At 51.1% G+C, this 24,950-nt stretch overlaps 1 protein-coding gene and 1 long non-coding RNA gene across 3 annotated transcripts; one reads left to right on the top strand and one right to left on the bottom strand.

The window, feature by feature from the left end:
- Positions 1-1,099: 1,099 nt before the first annotated feature.
- SOX10 (SRY-box 10) lies at positions 1,100-10,270 on the bottom strand. Of its 2 annotated transcripts, NM_204792.2 has the most exons (4): positions 10,119-10,270; positions 8,602-9,030; positions 3,904-4,169; positions 1,100-3,600 (listed from the first exon to the last, which is right to left on the bottom strand). In NM_204792.2, exons 2-4 carry the CDS (start codon positions 9,009-9,011, stop codon positions 2,891-2,893), a joined length of 1,386 nt encoding a protein of 461 aa, NP_990123.1. In that variant the 5' UTR covers positions 9,012-9,030; positions 10,119-10,270; the 3' UTR covers positions 1,100-2,890. The 2 variants fall into 2 exon arrangements, with proteins under 2 accessions (NP_990123.1, XP_015139949.1); XM_015284463.4 differs by having other exon boundaries at positions 8,602-10,189.
- A 2,905-nt stretch (positions 10,271-13,175) lies between these two features.
- On the top strand, positions 13,176-17,081 carry LOC107053682. Its single transcript, XR_001467180.4, has 2 exons — positions 13,176-13,258; positions 14,035-17,081. It is a non-coding gene; the product is annotated as an uncharacterized LOC107053682 (long non-coding RNA).
- Positions 17,082-24,950: the final 7,869 nt, after the last annotated feature.

Here is a 24,950-nt window from a genome sequence, read left to right as displayed (position 1 = left end):
TGTTCACCCACGCCATGGTCTTTCTCTCTTCCACCCCTGTGATCCACTCTCCTACCCTAGCTCTGCCATGGCTCCCCTTATCCCCTCCATATGAACCTGCTCAGCAGTGCAGTGGTTCCCATCTGGACCTTTCCCACAGCCCACAGTTCGGGGTAGAGATTTCTCCTCTCCACTGAGTGGTCACAGTCCTATTTTGCACGGAAATGTTTAGATCTGCATCACTGTTTTTAGATGTCGTTAAGCCATTGGCCCTAATAGGACCACATCCAAAGTGTGCTGAGTGCTCTGCATTTCCTAGATCTCCTGCTTATTCTACTCACCTATTAAGTGTTCAGTGAACACAAACTCACAGAATAGATCGTGCTTTTGCTTTGAAGCCTTGGAACCTATATATTTTTTTAAATTTTTGTGGAGTTTTTTGCTCAGTGTAATCCTATCTTGTTCCCATTGGCCTTGAGAGATGTTCTCAAGCAGGCCAGTATCCCCTGCACATATTCCTTTCTCAACTCTTCAGAACTCCCAGGCTCTGATGACCAGCATGTTTCCTTTCAACAACCAAGTTACATACCTCTATTCTCGACTGTACTCTGTGTGTGTGTATTTATATTCTTACCTCTGGAAAACAAGAGGAGTTGAGTTTCTACAAAGAAACTAGTGGTCGCTTCAAAAAGGAAATGGTTGCTTTCCAAAATACATCATTTTCTAGATGTGGGGAAGGTTTTTATGACTGCCTTATGGCAACCTAGAGATGAGGAACTGCGAGGAGAAACTCCACACTCCTATTCTGTAGATAATTAATAATGAAGCTAAGAAATTCTTGGGTGAAGCGCATGCAAAGCAGTGCTCTTCATGGCGTAGGCTGAATTTTAGCTTAGGAACAGCAACTCATGGAAGAAATGGCTGGAACTGGCTTATGAACAGAAGGTGAGTTCTGTCTCCACGAAGGATCACAGTTGGAGCTGTGGCTGTGTCCTCTCAATGATGGGCCAAGGAGGGCCATGCATGGGATCTGTGCGGTGGTGTGGTGACACGTGACAGATTTACTGGGGGGAAAAAATCAGAAACTTTCAGGAAAGCGGTGAAAAAAAATCCAGAGGCATGGAAATGAAACTTTTAAGTTTATTATTCCATATGTTTAATGCAGAGTTAATGGTGCTAGGACAGCATAGAGACTGGGGAAAGGGAGCAGGGGAAGGAATGTGCTACTTGCATAAATAAGAGGACAGGGCTCAAATAGGTTACATGCGTACAGGGAACAAACATTCTACGTGATCTCTTCAGACACCACGAGGAGAAGTCATCCATAGCTAAGGGAGGTGGGAAGGGCATCTGACATCATATCAACAGAGGGAAACAGTGACACGAATCACAGTCCACGTTCAGTCGAAGTATTTTATCTTTCTAGACTGAATTACCCGTTAGAAGGTCCCACAACACATCTCTCTGATCAGTTGTCAGGAGTCACTTTTTCCTGCAGCAGCTTCTTGGCCAGTTCACTCCCTGGCAGGGCACACCACCCAGTCCTCGAGGTGACAAAGGAGAATTAAGTAGTCCTCAGGAGATGGGCTGAACAAAAGGGGTTGATCTGACTGCAAGAGCTGCTTCTTTCCAGCTTGAAACCCAGAGGTGAAAATGAGTTCTTCTGCACGTAAGCAGTGTTCTTTTCTTTGTAGTCATCCAATATTGGGTGCATATCTACCTTGCTTATATCCACGAGAGTATCTTTCCATCCTGAGTGAAAGTAGGAGGGAGGTGCTGACAGATTGCGATAATGTGATGAACAAACGAGCAGTGATGTACACCCCATCGGCCTGAGTTTGGAGCAGGGTTCAAAGTGAGTATTGGAATATTGGAACCACATCTGGGTGTTGGCAAGTGCATGGTAGCTTTCTTGGTGCCTTCACGTTTTCAGCAGACACAGTCAAATGCTGGAGGAGCAAGGACCTGGTCTGCTGCGAGATTGTTGGGATACTGAAGAGATTGGGAAGGGCTGAGATGCCAGAAATCTGAGACACAAGTGAACGGCAGAAATTAAATGGTAAGAGGAGAGGATTCACCCACGGCACCTGAATGATCCACAGATCCTTCCCCACCTCTCTTCAACTCCTTACACAAATACGCATGCACACATACGGGCTATGAAATGAGAAAGGCTAAGGCTGACAGTGCAGTTCCTGAATCCTCCACATTGTTCAGTCAAGCCTTATAAAATCCATGCAGGAAGGGGTGTGGGATTAAACAGATGGGACAGGGGGAAGAGGCGGGGAGAAAAGCTATAGCGTGCAGCTGTGAAAATCAGCAAGGAAGCAAGCATAAGTTGGTCTTCCAGCAGGGATCAAGATTCATGCATGTGTGAATCTTAGGCAGGACTGCTGCACAACACTGACGCAAGGAAGCCGGCCATGCCGTCCTCCCAACTCCTCCTCCCATGACATGTTCACCAAGGCTGAGCAAGCACCCTTCACCCGCAGCAGCTGACAAAGAGTTGGCCATGGTGGCCTTTTGGAAACACTTGCTAATTCTCTGGAGGAGGTTGGGGAGGGGAAGGAAAGGACAGTCTCTCTCCTCTTACGGTCCAGGGTGCGCACAACGAAACCCACCATGGACCCGTCACTCCATGTCTTGAGTCTTCCTCATCTAGAAGGCCAATAAGGTGTTGCAAGCCAGTTGTGTGGCCTGCGTGAAATCGGTACAGGGCGAAAGGACGAAAAACCTTTCTGTAGGCGGGTGAGCCAACGATAGCCGGGGTCAAGAAAGGCACTTCCAGATACTCAGTGGGTGCTGGTGGCTGGATGGTGGCACTGAGTGACCTCGGAGTTCGGAGGCTCTTCTGCCTGTGCAGATTCTTCGGAGCCTTTCCGTCGCTGCTTTGGTCACTGTTCCCCATTCCCTATGGTCTGGAGAGAGTCGTATACACAGGCTGTTCCCAATGTGTGGGACTATGGGACTGTGGCACGGAGGGTGCGGGGTCAGAGATGGCAGTGTAAAGAGGACGCTGGGAAGGTCCCATATAGGAGAAGGCAGAGTAGAGGCCAGAGGCTTGGCTGGAGTGGCTGTAGTAGGGTCCCGAGGGCTGGTGGTCTGGATAGTCAAACTGAGGCCTGGAGATGGACGGGAAGGCCGAACCATAGTGGGGCAGACTCAGGGATGTGTAAGCTATCTGGGAGGTGGAGGGCTGATCGGTGTAATGACCTCCAGGGGCAGACCCCTCTGTTTTCACCTGGGCTTTGGAGTCCACCACCGGTGACGTGGTGGCGGACAAGGAGACTCCATGCTGCTTGGAGATCCAGGCTGAGTGTCCACTGGCCGCAGCCAGGGCGCTCCCAAGGCCATAGCCAGCGGCCGCGGCGTAGCCCCCAACATGGCCTGGGTGGCCGGCGTGTCCGTTGGGTGGCAGGTATTGGTCAAATTCGTTGACGTCAAAGGTCTCCATGTTGGACATCACTTCATGGCTGATCTCCCCGATGTCCACATTGCCAAAGTCAATGTGTGGCTTTCCCCCTTCCCCAAGGGAACGCCCTTCTCGCTTGGAGTCAGCTTTGCCTGCCTGCAGCTCGGTCTTAGGGGTGGTGGGAGGAGTGGGAGGGCCGTGGCTCTGACCTGTGTTGTGAAAAACATTTTGAGAAGGAAAGAAAGACAAGGAGTTACTGCTTTACACCTGGACAGCAGCACACATCAACTCTGCTCCTCCCAGTAAGCCATCATAAGTAAGGAATGATATTCAACCTGACCAGTGGAATGCAAGTGCTCTGGAAATAGGGGCCTGGCCCTATACCACTGACTCCAACAGTGTTTGTCGGGTCATGAGCAATCTGAGACATATCCCTAAGGCGATGGCTTGTTTTCCTGAGCTTCCCAGATGGTTTTCACCTACCGGTTGGTTCATGGAGCAATGAGACTCACCTGAAGAGTGCTCCGGGTGTCCGTCGGACATGGGTGACCCTTCCCCAGGATGCCTGTGGTCCAGGTGGGCATTCTTGTAGTGAGCCTGGATAGAGGCAGCCCCGCCAGCCTCCCCCTCCACCTGGCCCTCGCCCTCGCCCTGCGTGGCCTTGCCATTTTTCCGCCTCCGTGGCTGGTACTTGTAGTCGGGGTGGTCCTTCTTGTGCTGCATCCTCAGCCGCTCTGCCTCTTCAATAAAGGGACGCTTATCACTTTCATTCAGCAGCCTGCAGGGCCAAAATGGTAAAAAAAAAAAAAAAAAAAAAAAAAAAAAACGGGAAGGAGAGGGGCAGGAACATCAGAAAAAGAATCTCAGTATCCCAATTAAGCTCAACAACCTCACTTACCTTTTAGTTTCAACCCCAAAGGAAAATTTATGGCTCTACTGAGCACAAATGACTGTGATTGGTATTGGCAGCCATAGGCTGAAGCACAAATGTCCAGCTCTTCTTACTGCAAAAAACCAACTTCCATGTCACTAGACCTTGTAGAAATAGGTGAGCCATGGTCTTTGAATAAAAGACATACAAATGTGAGGTCCTTCTCTGTTCTCCTGCCTGCTCATGAGCTGCTCTGGGTAAGATAGGATCTCTGAAGAAACCATGCAGCATGTGGCCAGGGCAGCTCAGAGAGACCAACTTCATTGCTCTAACAGATTCCCACTTGGAAACACTTGAGTTTAATTTTACCATTTTCCCCTCAAATATTCTTGTGATTCAGAGGCATCCCACTTCTGATCAGAGAGCAGCACTCTCAAAAGGGACCCGTCTTGTTGTACTACTGCTGGGCGCACAAATGGCAAAATATTTCCCATTTATGAGATGCCCACCCCTTTTTCCTCCCAACAAAAGCATTGCCTTGGGATGGGGATGAGCCAGCATCTTGGTACCCCTGAAGCCTTTAGTTTTAAATGTAACTTATTCTGCTCAACTGTAAGCACTGTCATAGACAGGAAGGCCTGGATTGATCTGAAAAACTGAATGTAAGAGAGAAGGAGTATGCAGGTAGAGCTGCGGAGGAGGATGAAAGGGTTCACCAGCTAGTGACTGGTTTTTGAGCACCTTCCCTTCTGCCCATCAGTCAGAAGGTGTGTGGCAGTCTGTAGCCCATTAAGTGCTGACCTGGGTTCACTCCAGGCAGCCTGAGGAGGTCACGGCCGCACGCTGCATTCCTCCACCTCCTTAATCCTGCAGCTTAAAGCAACTGAGCCACTGTGAATCCAGCACCAGCTTTTCTGTTCCCCTCCCACCACCCTACACCACGCTCACAGCTCCAGGAGGGCTCTAATCCCTCTGCCAGTGCTGCTCCAATCTGCCATCCATGGTGTCTAAAGGACAGGCCGTCCAAGGCATCAAGGACTGGGAGGCAACCTCAACTCATCCTTGAGAACAACCCTTCTCCATGGGAGATGAAGAAGGGACAGTCCAGTTGGATATCAGGAAAAGGTTCTTCACGAGAAGGTGATCGGGCCCTGAAACAGGCTCCTCGGGGAAATGTTCATGGCACCAATCTTACTGGAGTACAAGAAGTGTCTGCACAACGCTCTCAGACATATGGTCTAATCTTTGGGTGGCCCTGTGTGGAGCCAGCAGCTGGACTCGATGGTCCTTTATGGGTCCCTTCCAACTCAGGGTATTCTGTAATTCTATGAAAGGAGATATGGAGGCAAAATGCAGCCTTACAACACTTCTCTACATGGCAGCTGGGTTCAGGCTTCTCTACACTCCCAACACAGGTAAAGCCAAAGCTAATTAGATGGCTGGAAATGGAAGGTCTCATTTTACATAAGAATCTTGAAGGAAGAGGTTGGATGTTGGACAGAGGAGACGAGCAGTGGAGATCAAAGCTCAGCCTTCTATATCTGCCTCCTGGAAACAGAGTCACTTGATCTGCACAGAAGCCAGCTCCCTGCCCTCTGTTGGTGCCTGGACTCCTCACCTACTCTCTCCTGGCCAGCAGCCTGCTGGCAGTGCCGCCAGCAGGACAGTGGGAAGTCCACTCCCTGTGCCTTTGTCCTCTCCTTCCCCAGCCTGCCTGCTCCCTCCTCCCTCTCGTTGGGATCAGAGCTCAAATCGGCTTTAGCAAAGTGAAACTGGTGCAAGCAGGCAAAGGCCAGGAGATTTGGGGGATTTGGATTTCACTTGCTTCCTGCCCTCCCCCTCTGCCCCCCACGCTCCCCCATCAATAATGCAAAGGAATCTCGCATGGGCAGAGAACTTATGGATCATGGAGCAAAGCCCTCATGGGACTTAACACAGCCGTCTCCACCCAGCCCGACACCAAGCACTCACCCCTGTGGCACCCCACTTTGGGAGGAGAAAGAGGAGCCAAAGTCTTCCCTCCTGCCTTTCCCGTCTTTCCGTTCCACCACCTGGCATCACGCCGGGCTGCCATTGCCTGACCCCATCCCAGGGCTCAGCTGCCGATGAGTCAGGGCGGTGGGGATGGGATCTCCTTGTGCACGGCCAGGGATGGTTGGTCCTACACGTCCACAGCCCTGAAGCTCATGGGCATGACCCCATCCATGGCTCTTTGCCTTGGTGAGGTGCAGGAAATGAGGGAGCTGCCACTCCCATACAAAGATCTCTTCATCGGCTCTCTGTGCCGCTCCCTACAGCCCCACTGTACCCCTTCTTCCCAACTCCTGCTGGTTTTGGCTCCAGAGCTGTTGCTGGCTGGCGCGTTGGCTCAGAGTCACATCACACCGACATTTTCAGCAGTCAGCCTCCATTTGAGAGCTGCTCCCAACCTGCCCCGGGGAAGGAAGGCAGCCAAGACGAGCTTTCATCAAGCATGGAAACCCTCCCTTCCCCTCCTCCCCTCCTTCCCCTCACCCTCCATTTTAGCACATTCGCTTCTTCATCTGCATCTTTTGCATCCCAAGTGGGCAGGCTGGGGAAGGTGAATGGGACCATAACTCCTTCCCCATCAACCTCCCCAGGGGACGTTTGTCCACATGGTAGAGGTGCAGCAAGCATAGTACTAGAATACTGGACCGGCCTTTAAGAAGATTTTCCAGGCTCTGCCATCCCTACCAATTGCCAATCACTAGGCACTTGGCTTAAAGGTCTGCAGGCAGCCTCCGTGCTCACCAGCTCTCATTCCCTGCACTGCTAATGCAGCCCCTAAATGTATAAGCTCACAGCAGCCTATGTTGAAATAGAATTTGTCACCCACGCCGATACACACAGTATACCTTCAGGGCACAAGGAACCTAATTGGAGAGCTGCATTTGCCCTAGCAGCAAAGACATGGGAAGGAGCTGTGTCCCAGTAAAGGAGCAATATCTTAACACTTTGGGAGCAAAACAGGGTGGATTTGGACAGCACCAGAAGGTGCTGGGAAGCAGAGAAATGGGGACAAAGTGTGAAGAAGGTGATCCGTTCATAAGGAAACAAATGGAAGAGGACACCAAGGTGTGGCTGGGTGGGGACAGCTGTCCCTGGTGGGGACAACAGTTGCTGGGAGGGATAGAGTAAATGAGTGGGCTACCAGAGTGAAGGGAAAAGAGCAGTCCAGGCCTGAGAGCTATGGGTCCAAGCTTCACTTGAGGTCAGAGACTGGTGGCAGAGCCCAGGGATGGAGCAGCAGATGGAGTAGAGGAAAGGAAAGGCAGTGGGGAACAAAGCAGGATGGAGTGAAAGAGCATCAGAGATTCGCCTTTGACAATGTAAAGAAATCCCTTTGCTTGAGTTATAGAACACATTGGTGGGCTGGAGTAAACAAGTGGATGCAGTACAGGGAGAAAACAATGCCTAAGGGACCAGTTCTCTCTTGTGAAGCAGGAGGTTTGGAGTCAGGAGGAGACCTGCTGGCCAGGGCGTGTTTTGGAAAAATGTCTTGTGACCCATCAGAGGCAGAAATCTTCCTCTCAGTGTTGTCGGGACATAAGAGGGAATGAGAGACCCCCTTCACATGAGGCTGGTGGCCATGATGTGCGTTGTTTGGTGCAAGGCAAGGGGGTGACGCTGTGGGGGGCTAGCAACAGAGAGTTTAGCAGGTTGATGGTATTACTGTTATAGACAGCCTCATGAGGACAAAGCAGATTGGCCAGCATGGCACTCATGAGCCACACAATATAGCAGGTTCTCTCCTTGCCCATCCCTCCCCACTGATTGTCTCTGCTCCTGCACAGCCTGCCAATACCAGGACCACCTTGGGAAGGATGGGAGGGGGGATCAGATGGGAGTCCATCCTCCTTGGCTCTGCTCAGAAGGTAACCCCTACTAGCATGGGACCCAAGGTCAAACGGTCCTGGGGCAGCCACAGGTGAATTAAGGTTGACGGGGCTCAGACCAGATTCTGTTCATGCATAATTTTGCCCAGCAGAGGGAGAGACAAGGAGATAAGATCTTCCCTGACCATCAAGTATGAGAGGACCAGGATAAATGTCTTGGTCAGGAACAACAGGGAAAATCAGAGGGAAACAGGTGAAAAAGAAAAGTGTGGGCTCCACTTGGGGTGGAGGTGAGCTCTGCTGAGGAAGCTTTCACTACATACACAGGGTGTAGAACTCTTCCCCAATCTCCTAGCTGCTGGCTGTGCCTCCTGTGGGCATCTTCCAGCAAGGAAGCAGTGGCACAAGAGACACCCCCTCCACCCTCCCCATCTCCATCTTTCCTCCTGACCACCAGGACACCTTCACGCGCCCGCTCTTACCTCCAGAGCTTCCCCAAGGTCTTACTGAGCTCAGCATTGTGGAGGTGCGGGTACTGGTCAGCCAATTTCCTCCGGGCAGCCTGCGCCCAGACCATGAAGGCATTCATGGGCCTCTTCACATGGGGTTTGCTCTTGTTACTTCCATTGACCCGAACAGGCATGGGTACCAGGGTCCAGTCATAGCCGCTCAGCACCTGGCTGACCGCTTCACGGATGCAGACAGGGAACTTATCGTCATCCGCCTCCGAGTCTTGCTGCTCCTTCTTGACCTTGCCCATCTCTCCATTCCCAGAGCTGGCGAGGTGCGAAGAGTTGTCCGATGCCATGGATGGTCCCGGCGAGAGGCAGTGGTGGTCTTCAGAACCCACTGGGCTCATCTCCACCTCCGACAGATCTTGGTCATCAGCCATGGTGACTTCCTTCTTCTCACTGGGGAGGGAAGGGAGGAAGAGAAAAACAAAGGAAAGAGAGGAAAAAAAGAAGGAAAATAGAGAAAAGGAAAAGCAACCACCAAATCCGACTGGGACTCCACACTCTGAAGAGCAGACCACGAGACAGGGGCTGCTTGATAAAAGCGCAAGCAAAGCAATAGCCGTGCACACCGCAAAACCCGTGATCGATGGGGGTGGGGATGGGTCGGGGCCCTGACCCATCGAGAGCTCTTATCTCTGCAAATGTCCTGAACTGGCATGTGCAGAGGGGACTGTGGCAGCTGCCCAGCTGTGCCAAGGAATCACAGAATCATAGAATCATTAAGGTTGGAGTGACCACTAAGATCATCTAGTCCAACCGTCAACCCATGCCTGCAACCGCTCTAGCCCACGCAGGACAAGGGGTTCTGGGGACCCCCCAGGAAGGGAGCATAGACCGACCTGTCTGCTCACATATCTCCATGGGGGATAAACCAGAGGGACAGATCTCCCATCTCCTGGCCACCTCCAGAGCCCCAGGGGCAGTAGGAGAAAGTGCCAATGTGACGCCCCACCGCTTGGCCACTGCTTGCTGCTCTTGGAGCAAAGACCTAAATCACACCCACTTCATGTCCCCAAACACATCCTTGAATATGTACATATAAATATGTGTGTGCACATGCATATGCACCTACATATCCAGATGCAAACACACACATAGTTCAACTTGAAGAGAAGCCCAGGACCTGAGCTGCCTGCCCTGTGCACCCCTCCTCTCTCACTGTCTGCAGTCACCTCTGTAAGTCCCTGCCACAGCATCACTGTCCCCTGATTTGAAAAAGAAATGCTCTAAAATAAAGCCCCCTCCACCCCCCAACATCTCTCCCCTAGGCAGAAGTTAAAAGGAGGAAAGAAAGAAAGAAAGAAAAAATAGGAAGTTACAGAAAAGCGTGCCTCTTGTTTAGCTGCAAAAGTCAATGAGGAGCAAAGGCTGCTGTCACTCCGCTTTCAGGGGATGACATGAATCTTCGCTGGGGAAATTGAAAGAGTGGCAGAAAGTATGAAAAATAAATGTGCATGCCAGTGAGCTCAGGTAGGAAAACTTACATTGCTGGCTGGTGCGGGCAGCAAACCCTGTGAAGGCTGCAGCTCCTGTCCCAGTGCCCCCCTGTTCTCCCTCCGGCTGTGGGGCGTGCTGCCGGGGAGGTGCTCAGGCAAGTGCCATTCCTGGAGGGAGGCTTGGTTTTTACTAATGCCCCGGCTGGATGCCTCTTGCTGGCTTTGCTGCTTAGCACTGGGGGAGGGAAGGGTGGAAGGTGGAGCCAAGTATTGCTCAGAGCCAGGGCACAGTCAGGGCTGGTGGGGAGGGGATGCTGCAGCCCCCCACCCCAACTCAGCATTCCCTGCTTTCCCCCAGTGGGGATAGAGAGCTCAACCCCAGGGGATTGGAGCTGCTGGTCACAGGAAGGGATGTGAAGTGGTGCAACCCAGGGCTGAGCTCCCCTTCCTTACCCCCGCCACCACCAACACGCTTGTGGTATCCACATCCCCAGCATGTCCTTGATCCCTACCACAGAGTCTGGTGGGGACCCCAGTGCACTGCAACAATCTGGCCCAGGATAATGGGGCCAAGATGCTGCAAAAAGAGCATCCTGAGTATGGAGAAGGGGTTGCAAGAGGTCAGGAGCATCCTGAGGATGGAGGACGTTAGGTCCAGAAGAGCACTGTGCAGAGCAAGTCGTGTCAGCTTGAACCCACTTAGGACTCTTGCACTCTAAAGATGGGGTCCTCACAACATCTCCATCTCTGTGGGCTCTCACCAAGATGACCACGCTGAACTTCCTTGGATGTGTTGAATTGCTCCTGAAGGCAAATATGAGGTCTTCTCAAATATGAGGACTATCTCATAGTCATTCATTCCTTGCTGCTCATGCACTGGAACACGTACAGGTTCTAATCACACAACAGGTTACAAAATATTTCCACCAATTCTTCCATTTTCTAGCTTGCCTTCCTTCCCGGATGCATGTGGTTGTTGGCTTCTTCACTTTCCCTTCTCACTGGGGATGACAGAGAGCAGTGCCAATCCTGTAACCATGAGAGATCACCCATGAAATTCTGACAATCTTCCCAGATCCTCCTGAGCCAGCAAGGAGATAGATCTAGTGCTGCCCCAGGTCTTTGCTGGAGATCTAACCTGAAGGCGCGAAGCAAGAAAATGCAAGGAGGTGAATGACTGTGACCCAGGGAACAAAGTTCAAAGGATTTCAAGAACATTTTTAGCTTTTGTAGCAGGTCTTCACTCTCCAGAATCTTAATGGTAGAAAGAACGGTGCTGCCCAGGGAGGTGGTGGACTCACCATCCCTGGAAGTGTTCAAGAACCATGTGGATGTGGCACAGAAGGACATGGTTGGTGGGCATGGTGGGGATAGGCTGACAGTTGGACTAGGTGATGTCAGAGGTCTTTTCCAACCTTAATGATTCTACAATTCAATGTAATACCCCACAGAAACCCTGTCTGTCACTATTTGAAAAATAAGGGAACCAATCCCAAGGATGGTGCTGAACATCTGAGCTAACGCACTCAGAATCCAGCATCGATGCCATGCTTCCTTGACCAAATTATCTTCCATCCATGATTCATCTCTTTCCTTGTGCTATGAAAACAGAGACACAGGAGAGCAAGCTGTGGCAGAACATACCTCCACAGCAGTGGGAAGAGGTGTGATGCTTCTGTTCAGCTGAGGCAAAAAGACACAAAAGAGGAATAGGAGAGGGAGAGGAGAGGAGAGGAGAGGAGAGGAGAGGAGAGGAGAGGAGAGGAGAGGAGAGGAGAGGAGAGGAGAGGAGAGGAGAGGAGAGGAGAGGAGAGGAGAGGAGAGGAGAGGAGAGGAGAGGAGAGGAGAGGAGAGGAGAGGAGAGGAGAGGAGAGGAGAGGAGAGGAGAGGAGAGGAGAGGAGAGGAGAGGAGAGGAGAGGAGAGGAGAGGAGAGGAGAGGAGAGGAGAGGAGAGGAGATTTCTTGTTTCAAGAATCACTGGGCTGTCATGGCTTCATCATTTTAAGTCTTCCTTATGACTGGATCTGGGAAGTTCTCATATAGTAGGTTTCATTCCCTTAGTTTAAGCTTATATTACTATGTGAGTGAGGTGCTCCAAGTATTGGGTAGCCCATAAAAAGAGACAGTCTTTGGCAGATGAAGGATCTAACAGTAAAGGGAGTTAGTTCACAAGCTCGACCTTCCTACACCACAGATTGGAGAAATCTATTGTCTGTGCTTCCTCGATATGCAAAGGTTGGAGGGTGCACTTCTTCACCCAAAAGGCACATCAGGAGGGCAGCAGGCAGAAATGATGTGGGAAGGAGATTTGTCCTACCATTGTAGGTGTTTCTGCATCCAGGCTGTGTGCATGAAGCATCGTCACAGGAGCAGGACCCAGCTCAGTAGGGTCTCAATGTGAAGACCATGTTGGTGGGACACCAAGGACAACCTCCACTGAGTTTGCTGGGGAAGAACGTTGCTGAATGATTGCACCGGTGGGAAGGGAGGACTAAGAGGTGAGAGTCTGTCTACAGGAAATAAGCGAGAAGAAACACAGATAACAGCTTGGAAGGGGAAAAAAAGGCCAGAGGATGTCCACTGGGAGGTTTTGGTGTCTGCTCTCAGCCACTGGTGGGTGAGGGACCCCAAAAACCTGGCATGGCTGCACCCCAGCAAGCTTCCCATCTGCGAGACAGGGCCAGCTTTTGTCCTGTGCCCAGCCTGGGGGCACAGCACTGGTATTGTCCCAGGACTGCCTGGGAAAATGGGAGGGGTTCCCCATGAAACCTTTCCATAGAGCAAAACAACGTCAGAGCTGGGAATGGGGGGGTCAGGGCAGACACCAGAAAAAACACACACACAACGGGCAAACAATACCGGCAGTGTGCTGAGGGAAAGGGAGACCCATGAATTGGGAGTTTGATAAGGATTTTCTCCCGCGCGCACCCGCTCTCTCAACAGCCCCTTCAGTTTTCCTGGCACCCCCCTCCTTCCCCTTGCCTGCTTGCTTGTTTGGGCCTCAAACAGTGCGCTGCCTTTGTTCAGGATACAGGTGAACGGCCATCATGTGATTCACGCACACGCGCGCGCGCACATAAAAAGGTTTTTCAGAGCGCCCAGCTCGCCTCAGACCCGAGGACGGGAGAGGAGACCCGGGCTGGGAGCAGCAGGGAGAGCACCCTGTCCCATGGAGGTGGACGCATGGGGTACGTGGGTCTTGGGGTGAGGATGGGGGACCCGGGGTCTTGTCCTTCCAACCTTCTGTGGGTGTGGGTTGGCACCTGGGGTGGGGTAGAGAGGGGGTGCCGAAGCTGAGCACTCATCCCTCCCCAGCTCCTGGGTGGGATGAGCATCCTCACTGGCATCCTCGCTAAGGATGAGGCTTGCTGGTCCCACTGTGGATGGAGTGGAGAGGCAGGTGGTGAGGAAGAGGAGGATGGACGGTGGGGAATGGAGAATGGAGGGTGGAAGACAGAGGATGGAGAGTGGAAGATGGAGGATGGAGAATGGAAGATGGAATGTGGAGAATAAAGAATGGAGGAAACCCCCCTCCTGGAAGTGTGTGTCTTCAGCCCCTCAAAGCCATGCTATGGGGAGATCTAAATGTATTTACTCTATCCCCTCACTTAGGAGGGAGAAAGGATAGAAGGACCAGACAACCCAATGGTGGGAGGGTTGAGGACGTGGGGGATGGTTGGCGCCTGCTGGAAATCCCCCTCCCCTAGCCAGAAATAGTGTGTCCAGCCTCCTCAGTGAGCACTGCACATCCCCTTTGATGTGGAAGTAGCATGAGGCCCTCTCACACCTCGTCACCATGACCATGAAATAGATGGGAAGACACACGGCTCAGTCCTGTGGTAAACGTGGAGGCTGGGAAGGGCAAGATTCTGGCAGTATGGGACCATCTGAGCCATCCAGAGAGGAAGTCATGAGAACAGGAAAAAATGACAAGGTTTCAACTGGTTACTCTTCTAATTCAAAGGTTGCCTGAGTGTGATGTTCAAGGGAAAAGCAGCAAGGAGCTAAGACAGAAGCCAACATTTCATGGTGATGCTCAGAAGATATATGGATCTGCAGCAGACCTCACTCGTGAGACATCATGGGACTTGACTTATGGCTGCCTGGATGAGATCAGGACCTTATTTTTCTGGGGCTCCCAAGGCCAGCCTCATCTCCACCACTTCCTTGTGCCTCGCTCTCAAATGCCTCCCCGGCCTAATGTCACCGAGCAACCAGTGTGAAGGTAAATTTGAAGGCCTTTCCATAAACAGGAGAAGCAGAGGGACCCTGTATCCCATGCTTCATGGTGCTGCAGCAGCCGTGATTTACTGTTGCAGAGGACAAAGGAGTACGAAAGCCACCCTGAATTTGATCAACCACCATCACCGGCACAAACAAAAAGTGCTTCAATTCGCTTTATGCCATAAGAGCCCTCACAACAGGGAGCTGGGCACGGAAACCACAGCTGGTCTCTGTTCTTCGTCACACCTCATCACTTTTGGCTGAAGCTCCCAATACCAGTCCTAGACCTTCCGAGGTGACTCTTGGCTCTCGCCATCAGGGGACTCAGTGAGGCAGTCCGAAGAGGAAGGAGATGTCACTGGTCACGCAGAAAAATCAGAGAGCTGCCTGCAACCCATTCTGGGTTTGGCAGCACTGCACCAGGAGGCACATCCATGTGGCTGCAGGACAGTTAGCTGTGTTCCCCCACCGCTGGGGAGCCAAAGGAACACAGAGTTGATCATTGCATGGCAGGGTCTTTTTTTTTTTTTGGCTCCATCTCTTAGATCCAGTGTCCTACATGGGTGGTAGCTGCCTTCCTGCAAAGTTATTGACAAGGGGTGGGTGATGCCAATGGCCTGTAGCCGTGTCTTTCATCACCCCAAGATGAGAGTTCTAGGGAAGCTTTCCTAAATCTCAACCTTGGGGGTGCAGGAGCCCTCCTGGAAAGCAGAGAGGGCAAGCACCTCAGAGCATTGCAAAGATCCCAGGCAGCTCCTGGCCCAACATCTGGTCCAGTTCTTCATAAGCATGTGGAGAATTGGTAATGGTAATGCTATGCAAGTCCTCATTGTCCCTGGGACAATTCCCTGCATTACCAGGGCCTGGAAAGATCAAAGAGTAGCAAGGCCTGGCAGGTCTGTCTGCTACCTGCTTTGATGGGTGGCAGACTATTAACCCCCTCACCTCCTAACCAAGAGACCAGGTGTAATTCCAAAAAGCAAATCCCAAAAAGCAAGTACTGAAGGAATGAGGAGATGGGGGAGAAAGTTTTATGCTTTCTTAGGTGGAATCTTCCATGTCCAGCATGATACAATGGAGGGAACTGAGCGTTCTTTGACTGCATGACCAAGGAAGGATGCCCGGGGGGAGAAGAAAGGAAATGAGTACTCCTAAATACATGTGGGCAGAATGACCAGAAAAGGATACTGTCTGGAGGGGTTCTCTGATTGTAACAGTGCTGGGTGACCCTCATGGACTCGTTCAGTGGAGGCCGAGGTAGCTCTGGGAAGACTTTCAGCTCCAACAGCCCAGTGGAAGCGGGGAAGCTCCTGGGGAGCCGGGGGAAGGGTTAAATCAGGAAGGCTTCAGCCCGCTGCCTTGGCCCCTGTAATTCCTCCAGAGAGTAGGACTGGGAGAACAAGGAGCCCATTCTGTTCGCAGGAATTAATAGCAAGGAGTCATCTGGGGTGTCATTCAAGCCCTGATCAGCTCCCGGAGGAATGTGAGGGAGAGCGAGCCACAGAGCACGGCCCCAGGCTGAGGCACCACAGCCAGGGCAGAAGCATTTGGGCTGGTAACCAGAGCTACCAGCCGGCATTTGAGTGGTGGGACCCCAACCTTTACATCCCCTCTGCCCTGTGAGCCCATACACAAAGGGCTCACACCAGGCCCTAATTTGGGGACTGGTTTCCAGTTCTTTTGTCCCTTGTTCCCCATCTATTTCATGAGAGGGAAGATGCCTCAGCCCACCAGCACCATTGTATCCCCTGCACCAAACCATAAGGTCATCAGAAGGGATGGGTTTTGTCTTTCCTAGCAAGCTTGTCCAGGGTGAGGGTCTCCAAGGAGCCCATAAGCACATCTGAGGATGTGGGTAGCTCAGGGGACTGTAGAGTTCAGTGCTTTGCCACCACATCAGTTCTCCCAAAGTGACCGTGGTCACTGCAACAAAAGGCCAAGCCTGCAAATTAGCACATCCATGTTTCATTGTTTTTCTCCGCAGTTACAAAGAGAGGCTTGAAAGCATTGCGTGGTGACAGTGCAGCATTGCCTGTGATGGAAACCTGCTTCCACAAGGCAAGGAGAGATTTTGACCACCTCTATCCTGGCCTGAGAAGGGAATTTTGAGGTGGTCAACCTGCCACCTCTCTGCCTGGATGCGCTACAGGTTCACACCTGCTGGCACAAGGTGTCCCAAGGCTGCAGTGACATACCCAGGTTCGTTCTGCAGGGCCACCATATGGCTGATGTGGTCTGCAGGGCAATCCTTCAGGCCAGTCCTGGGTGCATGCGTAGCTGCAGGACTAAACATGAGTTCGGCTCACCAGCACGGCATCGAGCACAGGTTGGGTGGAAGATGACCCGTGTGAAATGGGAACAGATCTACACTGGATTGCACAAGTTGCTTTTATTGGCACACAGCTGGTAGCCAAAATGCATCCCACTAAAGCTTTCCTTCCTTCCCATGTGCCTCAGGTTGCTGTGAAAATGGATTTAAGCACTAGCTCAGCATCTCAGCATCCTACAAGAGATGTGCAGTGCCTCTGGGATGGACTCCTCCGCCCCCTCTCCATCCCTGTGCCACCACCGCCACAATAAGCACCCCTTGTCGTAGAGGGGTTAATAAATGATGCAAGAAAGGACCCCTTTAATGCAAAGTGACCTCTGGCCTTTCATAAATCACAGTGTTGGGCTGCGAGTGCGCGGGGGGCACAAGGCAGTGAGGGGAGAGGATGGGAGGGGGTCCATGCAGCTGCGCCACGGAGTTGACATTGTTCCCACCATCACTAAAGTGCAACAAATCCCTCTATTGTGTTCCTGGTTTATCTGGTTCCTCTTGTTTATTAGCAGAGGTTGTTTGGCTCTGGCTCCAGCCCTGGGCGGGTGGAAAGAGTGTTGGCACGCACCAGAGGAGGGGAGGGAGGGAGTGGGGGGGACCGGGACGGGAGGACGAGAGCAGCTCATCAATGGCTGTATTGTCCCATCTTTTTTGTTGCTCCTGTAATGATATGTTCGGAAAAAAAAGGGGATTAAATTAAAAAAAAAAAAAAAGAGAGAGAGAGAGAGGGAGAGAGAAAGAGAGAGAGAGGGAGGTGGGGGGAGATGAGAGGGGGAGAAAAAGATGAACTACACAGAAAGACGGGGTAGGAATGGCCGGTCTGGTCTCGCAGCGGATGCTGCTGCAGCTGGGGAGGATGGGTCGGGACGGAGCCGCGACGGGGCCGCTCTGTGCCTTTATGCTGCTTATTCACGTCGAGAGCCATCAGCGCCAGTGGCTGGGGCTGTGCCCACCCTTGCCAACTCTATTCATTGGGACTGTGGGGGCGAGGGAAGCAGGAGGAGGGCTGTTCTCCGCGTTCCTCGAGATTGAACCTGCTTTTGTCACCCTGACTAAACAAGATGACAAAACCAGTGCAGCCACCACGGCTTTGCTCATCTTCACTTTGCTTGTTGCTACCTGTGGAAATGAGCTGATGCAAACAGTGCTGAGAAGTGCACAGCGAAAACCCCACTGTAAGTAGCTGTACTGAAGTGAGTGGAATATATTGAGATGAGTGACATTTTTCCTGGGGGATAAGTTTAGTTCATCTCCTCAGGTCACTACCTGGATGGTTTTATCCCAAGCACAGTGACACTGGATGAGTGAGATATCTCAACCACATTTCTGCTCCAATGATTCACAGAATCGCAGAATCCTTTTGGTTGGAATAGACCTCTAAAGATCACCTGGTCCAACCACCAGCCCACCCCCACCATGCCCACTGACCGCGTCCTCAGTGCCACATCCACACGGCTCTGGAACACCTCCAGGGACGGTGACTCCATCACCTCCCTGTGCAGCCTGTGCCAATGCAGCACCGCTCTTTTGGAGAAGAAATTTTCCCTAATATCCAACCTGAACCTCCCCCAGTGCAACATGAGGCCATTACCTTTCATCCTATCACTGTTACCTAGGAGCCACAGCCTCTTTTCAGGTCATCATAGAGAGTGATGAGGTCTCCCCTGAGCTTCTCTTCTCCAGCCTGAACAACACCAGTTCCCTCAGCCGCTCCCCATCAGAGTTGTGCTCCAGACCCCTCACAGCTCCGCTGCCCTTCTCTGGACACACTCCAGGGCCTCCATGTCTTTCTTGCAGTGAGGGGCCCAGAACTGAACACAGCACTCGAGGTGCAGCCTCAGCAGAGCTGAGTACAGAGGGACGGTCACCTCCCCGCTCCTGCTGGCTGCACTATTGCTGATACAAGCCAGGATGCCATTGGCCTTTTTGGCCACCTGGACACACTGCTGGCTCATGTTCAGCTGTCAAAGAACACCCCCAGATCCTTTTCCTCCACGTATCTTTCCAGCCAACTCTGCCCCAAGCCTATAGCAATGCATGGGGTTGTTGTGACCAAAGTGCAAGACTCAACACTTGATCTTTTTGAAGCTCACACAATTGGCCTCAGTCCATCAATCCAGCCTGCCCAGATCCCTCTGTAGGGCCATCCTATCCTCAGACAGGTGAACACTTCCTCCCAATGCTGTGTCGTCTGCAAACGTACTGAGGGGCCACTTAATCCCCTCATCCATATAATCAATATAGATATTGATGATCCACCATCCCAGAGGTGTCACCTATGGGAATGCTGATCCAGACATGCAGGAGCTCTGCTGTAAGGAGCTCTCAGCATCTCAGGGAGGTGCAAGGGGATCCAAGTCACAACACTATTCTCCCATGCCCAGGTTTGAGCACCATCCAGGCATCCTGTGCTGATGAAACCTTGACTTCCTTCAACTCTGTCTGCCACAGTATGATTACCACTAATGAAACTTCTACCAGGAAAGCTGGGTGAATAATGGAAGCTCTGGTTCAGACGATGAGATGAAAAAACATACAGACAAAATCACTGTGGTTGAACTAAGAAAGCCTTTATTCTTATTCTTATTATTAAGCAGCATAAGTCAGAGACTGAAACATTCTACTGAACTTGAAATAGTATGCTTTATTTTGTGGTTATTATCTTGTATTTGACCTCTTATCTTTCAACGTGGGTCAAGATCATGCTGGTTTGCAACTAGAAGTCAGAAATTCTCTTTCAAAATGTCCATTCACAACATTATAGCGTTAAAAAAAACAGAATAATTCAGAAAGATTGTCTTGAAATGAAATGTTTTGATATTTTAAATACCCCCCTCCTACTCTTGCTGTACAGCTAAAACTGCTGGTTGAATTAGAACTGGGTCTGCATCTTTCACTCCCCTGAAATCCTCATTCTTGGCAAACTGTTTGCCACTAAGCTCTTGTCACTCCCACTCTCAGATGATGCCACATCCCTGGAAAGCCTTAGGGTCTCCACAGAGTGCTGGACTGTGTCTGGATTCATGGTGTCCCCAAGTCCCATTTTGCTGCAAAAGATGTGGCGACCAGTGGCAGGCCTGCCATTGAGCTGTGCCATTCACTCCCTGCATACCATGAGGCCCAATGCTGACACAGCTGTAGCTTTGTGGCCTTAAGAACTGAGGCTTAAACTCACGTAACTTGGATAAGAAGAGGCTCTGGGGAGACCTTACCACTCTCTACAATGACCTGAAAGGTGGTTGTAGCAAATTGGGGGTCTGCCTCTTCTCCCAGGTAACAGCAATAGGATGAGAGGACTCACGTGTTATCAGGAGAGGTTCTTGTTGAATATTAGGAACAATTTCTTCTCCAAAAGAGCAGTGCTGCAGTGGCACAGGCTGCCCAGGGAGGTGGGGGAGGTGGTGGGGGCAGTGGCCTCTGGAGGTGTTCCAGAACTGTGTGGATGTGGCACTGAGGGACATGGTCAGTGGGCACGGTGGGGGCGGGCTGTCAGTTGAACTGTATGACCTTACAGGTCTTTTCCAACCTTAATGATTCTGTGATTCTATGATTTTCACTCCCCTCTTCTCTTAATACAGCAAGTGGTAGAGTGGGCCACGCAGAGATGAGCTAGGTAATGACAACAGGATTGTAGAGTTGTCATCAGCTTGAATGAATAATTCCCACCAACAGCTGGTATTATATGTTCACATAGTACATCCAGGCCCGCCTGCCTCAGCCTTCCTCCAGTCCAGTGGGAGAAGATTTGTAGGACTTCTGGATTACCAACTTGAAGAGTGGGTCACACAGCAGATGCTCTCAGGAGCATTCAGTAGGTAGCAATGAGACATAACTAGACTGCCTCCAGATTGTGCTTGCAAAGTTTGCAGCAGGGAGTAGTTCTTCCATATGGATAACAGAAGAACAAATGCATTTTCATCACAGGCACAAAGAGAAAACCTTCAGCCCAAAAAGGGTGAGAGACCCTCCTTGGACATTTAGTTCTCAACTATGCTGGCAGTGGGCCTGGCTCTGGTTTCAGTGGCATCCCTTGAGGCAGGGGCAGGACTGTCACAGTCTGAGCTCACTCCAGTTTCTTTGTCTCTGTGGTGCTATTCCCACAGAGCGTGCCCCACTTTTTCAAAGATGATTTGATCCTATTCACAAGTCTTCTCTTGCTCTCCAAAGAGAAAACAGACAGCAGCTCCTTTGAGAGCTCAGAAATTCTCTAGGGAATCTGGGCACCCAAGTGAACATGTCCTAACCTTCAGAAGATGTGGTTATTGATAGATGCTGCCTGGAGAAATTCAGTGTGCTCTTGATTCTGAGTCCATAGAACTGGAAGAGCTTCTGCAGTTGCTGGGAAAATCACCATTGAGTTTTGCACCCCAAACCAAGGGAAGATCAGGGAATTCACTTGTCCACCAGCAATGGTATGTGAATTTCTAATTGAGTACCAGCATTGGGGTGGAAATTCATAGCAAGCCCAGGCAAAGTCTGGGTATATTTGGGACATTTTACAGCCAAGTGTCAGCATGGAAGCACTCCAGAGAGGAATGTGAGCCCCACACCTCCGTGGTGAGTTACATCCTGTGTGTGTGTTTCTCAGAAGAGGATACTCATCCAGTCAGCCCCAGGATGCACAACATGGTGACAAGAGGAGCATGGCACCAGCGCGGAGCATCCCAGTCCAGATGGCACAGCTGAACCTGCTGGAGGTCAGGACGCCCCAACACTGCCAGCTGTTGCTGTCTCATGTCCCCTTTCCTCTCTAGCCCCATGGGGACTCTCCCCTGACCACCAAGGTGGCTCCTCCATTGGGATATCTTCACTCGCTTGTGCCTCAATTGAAGCATGAGAATTTCTCCCTTGCTTGTACAATCATCTTGCTTTCCCCCCTCCCCAGCCATCAGAATCCTCCTTCCCTGCCTCCCTCCTCCTCCTCCTTCCCGCCGCCTCCCCCTTCTCTCCCTGGAACTTCCCTGCAGCTGCAGAGCTGGCCAGACAATCGGGTGTTTTAGAGAAATACATTTTTGGGCTAATTTGCCATGCATAAGTGTTTCTCTTACCCTTTAAAGGCAGGGAACAAAGAGCACATTCTCCACAAGCTCTGCCCTGTTGTGAGCAGCCCTGCAGCTGTACAGTGCTGTGCTACCCTCCGCTCTCCTGCTCCACTCTCTGCTCGCTCTGTAAAGCGGTGGGGCTCTGCTTCTCCCTAGGACCACGCTGTCTCCTATCCATCACTACGCATTTCTTCCTGTGTTCTTTTAAAAAGCAGAGCTCAAACAAGTGGGGAGGGGAGGGATTTGATAGCACTGTCACCCCACACAGACTGATTTGTCAGAATATCCAGGTACCACATTTTATGCTGAGACATTTGCTGACACTATTTGGAAATAGTTTGAATTTTCTTTTATTTGGGGCTCAATCTTGCCTTCAAGTTAAATATTAATTTTATCCCTTGATTGGTAACACTGTGGCAGTGCATTGCACATGCCTACAATAGAACATACCAAATTTTGCAGTTGATGAACTCTAGCCATCGGAAAAGAAGCCATCCAGCCATTTTGGCTGGATCTCAAGAACAAAAGGAAAGTTTATGGTCTCTGGAAGAGCGGGCAAGCTACTTATGAGGATTGTTGTAGTAGGTGCTTGGTGGGGATACGTGCTGTACGGGATAGGCCTCTCCCTAAGCATAGTGAAAGGGTGCTGTTGTGCTCAGACAGACTGTCCTGGCTAACAAAGTAAATAAGATAAGAAGGCGAAGGAATGAGGAGACAATAGGAGCCAAATAAGGAATTGTGGTAAGGGGCTAAGATCCAGTACGGACGAATCAGGACAGGGCATGATAGCTTAAGTAAAGGTATATAAGCTGTGCTTAGTAGTGAATAGACGCCATTTTGCTGCTCATCATATTGGTGTGCATCTGCAGTCATTTGGTCCTGACCAGGTAATTGGCCAGCTCGCGCTAGGGCTAACACAGGTGGCTAACATCACAGTTGCAGAAGGCAACAGAGGATTACAGGTATGTAGTGAAGCTGTGCAGGGAGAAAATTAGAAAAGCCAAAGCGCAGCTAGAACTGAGGTTGGCCACTAAAGCAAAGGTAAACAGTAAATGCTTGTATAAACACATTAACAGCAAGAGGAAGGCTAGGGAGAATCTCCATCCCCTGTTGGATGCCGAGGACAACCTCGTCACCAAGGATAGGGATAAGGCTGAGGTACTTAATGCCTTCTTTGCCTCAGTCTTTAATAATAAGACTTGTTACTCCCTGGGAACACAGCCCCTTGTGCTGGTAGATAAAGATGGGGAACAGAATAAGCCCTTCATGATCCAAGATGAGATAGTTTTGGACCTGCTGCGAAAGCTGGATGCTTAAAAGTCCATGGGGCCGGATGGACTGCACCCTAGAGTGCTGAGAGAGTTGGCGGATGTGGTTGCCAAGCCACTCTCCATTATCTTTCGGCAGTCCTGGCTAACCAGGGATGTCCCAGTGGATTGGAAACTGGCAAATGTGACACCCATCTTCATAAAGGGCCAAAAAGATGATCCTGGTAGCTACAGGCCTATCAGTCTCACCTTGGTGCCAGGGAAGGTCATGGAACAGATAATCTTGGGAACCATCATGGACCAACTAAAGGTCAACCAGGGGATCAGGCCCAGTCAGCATGGGTTTATGAACGGTAGATCCTGTCTGACAAACCTGATCTCATTCTATGACAAGGTGACCCGCTTAGTGGATGAGGGTCAGGCTGTCGATGTGGTCTACCTGGACTTCAGTAAGGCCTTTGACACTGTCCCCCACAACATCCTCGTGGAGAAGCTGGCTGCCCATTGTCTGGATGGGTGTATGCTCCGCTGAGTGAAGCACTGGCTGGATGGCCGGGCCCAAAGAGTTGTGGTCAATGGAGTTGAATCCAGTTGGCGGCCGGCCACAAGTGGTGTCCCCCAAGGCTCAGTGCTGGGGTCGCTTCTGTTTAATATCTTCATTGATGATCTTGATGAGGGGATTGATTGCACCCTCAGTAAGTTTGCAGATGACACCAAGCTGGGAGGGAGTGTTGATCTGCTAGGGGGGAGAAGGGCGCTACAGAGGGACCTGGATAGACTGGAGCAATTGGCCAAGGTTAACTGTATGAGTTTCAATAGGGCCAAGTGTCGGGTCCTGCATTTTGGTCACAACAACCCCAAGCAACCCTACAGGCTTGGGGAGGTGTGGTTGGAAAGCTTCCTGATGGAAAGGGACCTTGGTGTACTGTTGGACAGTCGACTGAATATGAGCCAGCACCGTGCCCAGGTGGCTAAGAAGGCCAATGGCATCCTGGCTTGTATCAGGAACGGTGTGGTGAGCAGAACTAGGGAAGTCATCCTGCCCCTGTACTCGGCATTGGTGAGGCCTCACCTCGTGTACTGTGTTCAGTTTTGGGCACCTCAGTACAAGAAGGACATGGAGGTACTGGAGCAGGTCCAAAGAAGGGCAAGGAGGCTAGTGAAGGGCTTGGAAAATCAGCCCTATGAGGAAAGGCTGAGGGAGCTGGGGCTGTTTAGTCTGGGGAAGAGGAGGTAGAGGGGAGACCTTATTACTCTGTTCCAGTACCTGAAAGGTGTTTACAGTGAGAGCGGGGTAAGTCTCTTCTCACTCATGACAGGTGACAAGACGAGGGGAAATGGCCTCAAGTTGCACCAAGGCAAGTTTAGGTTGGACATTAGGAAACACTTCTTCACAGAAGGGGTGGTTAAGCACTGGAATAGGCTCCCCAGAGAGGTGGTTGGGTCACCATCCCTGGACGTGTTTAAGAGCCGTTTGGATGTGGTGCTCAGAGATACGATTTAGTGGAGAGTTGTTAGGGTACTATGGTTAGGCTGTGGTTGGACTTGATGATCTTTGAGGTCCTTTCCAACCTGAGTAATTCTATGATTCTATGATGTGCTGGGTTTTCACATCCTCACTCCAAATGCTCGTGGTCAGCCCTGGTTGAGGAATTTTCCTTTTCACATCTAGAATGTTGAGTGATGAATGGATTTGACCTGGTGGACCAGCTTGGGAAGGAGATGAAGATGTTCTGGTGTGTACTGGTCTTAAGCGTGCAAGGCTGAGGCAGGAGGAGATGGCCTGGAGGAGCTGGGCACTGAGAAACTAAAGGGTTTTGTCAGCCTTTGGAGGATCCTGATTCAGCACTTGGTGAATAATCTCTTTCCTATCCATGGAAAGCTGGTCCAGCAAATGGCTTCCCAGTGAGGCAACGCTCCCCATTTCATCAGAACTGTACCCAGACAAACTCGTCCCATCAGCTCACTCCAATCCATCATAAAAACTCCTAATTCAGCCCAAACCAGTCCTATTTTCAGCACCAAA

The sequence above is a fragment of the Gallus gallus genome, chromosome 1 (assembly GCF_016699485.2).
Source record: "Gallus gallus isolate bGalGal1 chromosome 1, bGalGal1.mat.broiler.GRCg7b, whole genome shotgun sequence".
Classification (NCBI taxonomy): Eukaryota; Metazoa; Chordata; class Aves; order Galliformes; family Phasianidae; genus Gallus; species Gallus gallus.
Note: the sequence above shows the minus strand (reverse complement) of the source record. Positions and strands in the feature narration are given on the sequence as shown.

Coding starts and splice junctions, on each gene's coding strand:
- SOX10 (XM_015284463.4), bottom strand. CDS start 9,254: ATGGGTCAGGGCCCCGACCCATCCCCACCCCCATCGATCACGGGTTTT. Junction 4,170..8,601: donor ACCTTGGGGAAGCTCTGGAG/GTAAGAGCGGGC, acceptor TTGGCCCTGCAG/GCTGCTGAATGAAAGTGATA. Junction 3,601..3,903: donor ACACCCGGAGCACTCTTCAG/GTGAGTCTCATT, acceptor TTCACAACACAG/GTCAGAGCCACGGCCCTCCC.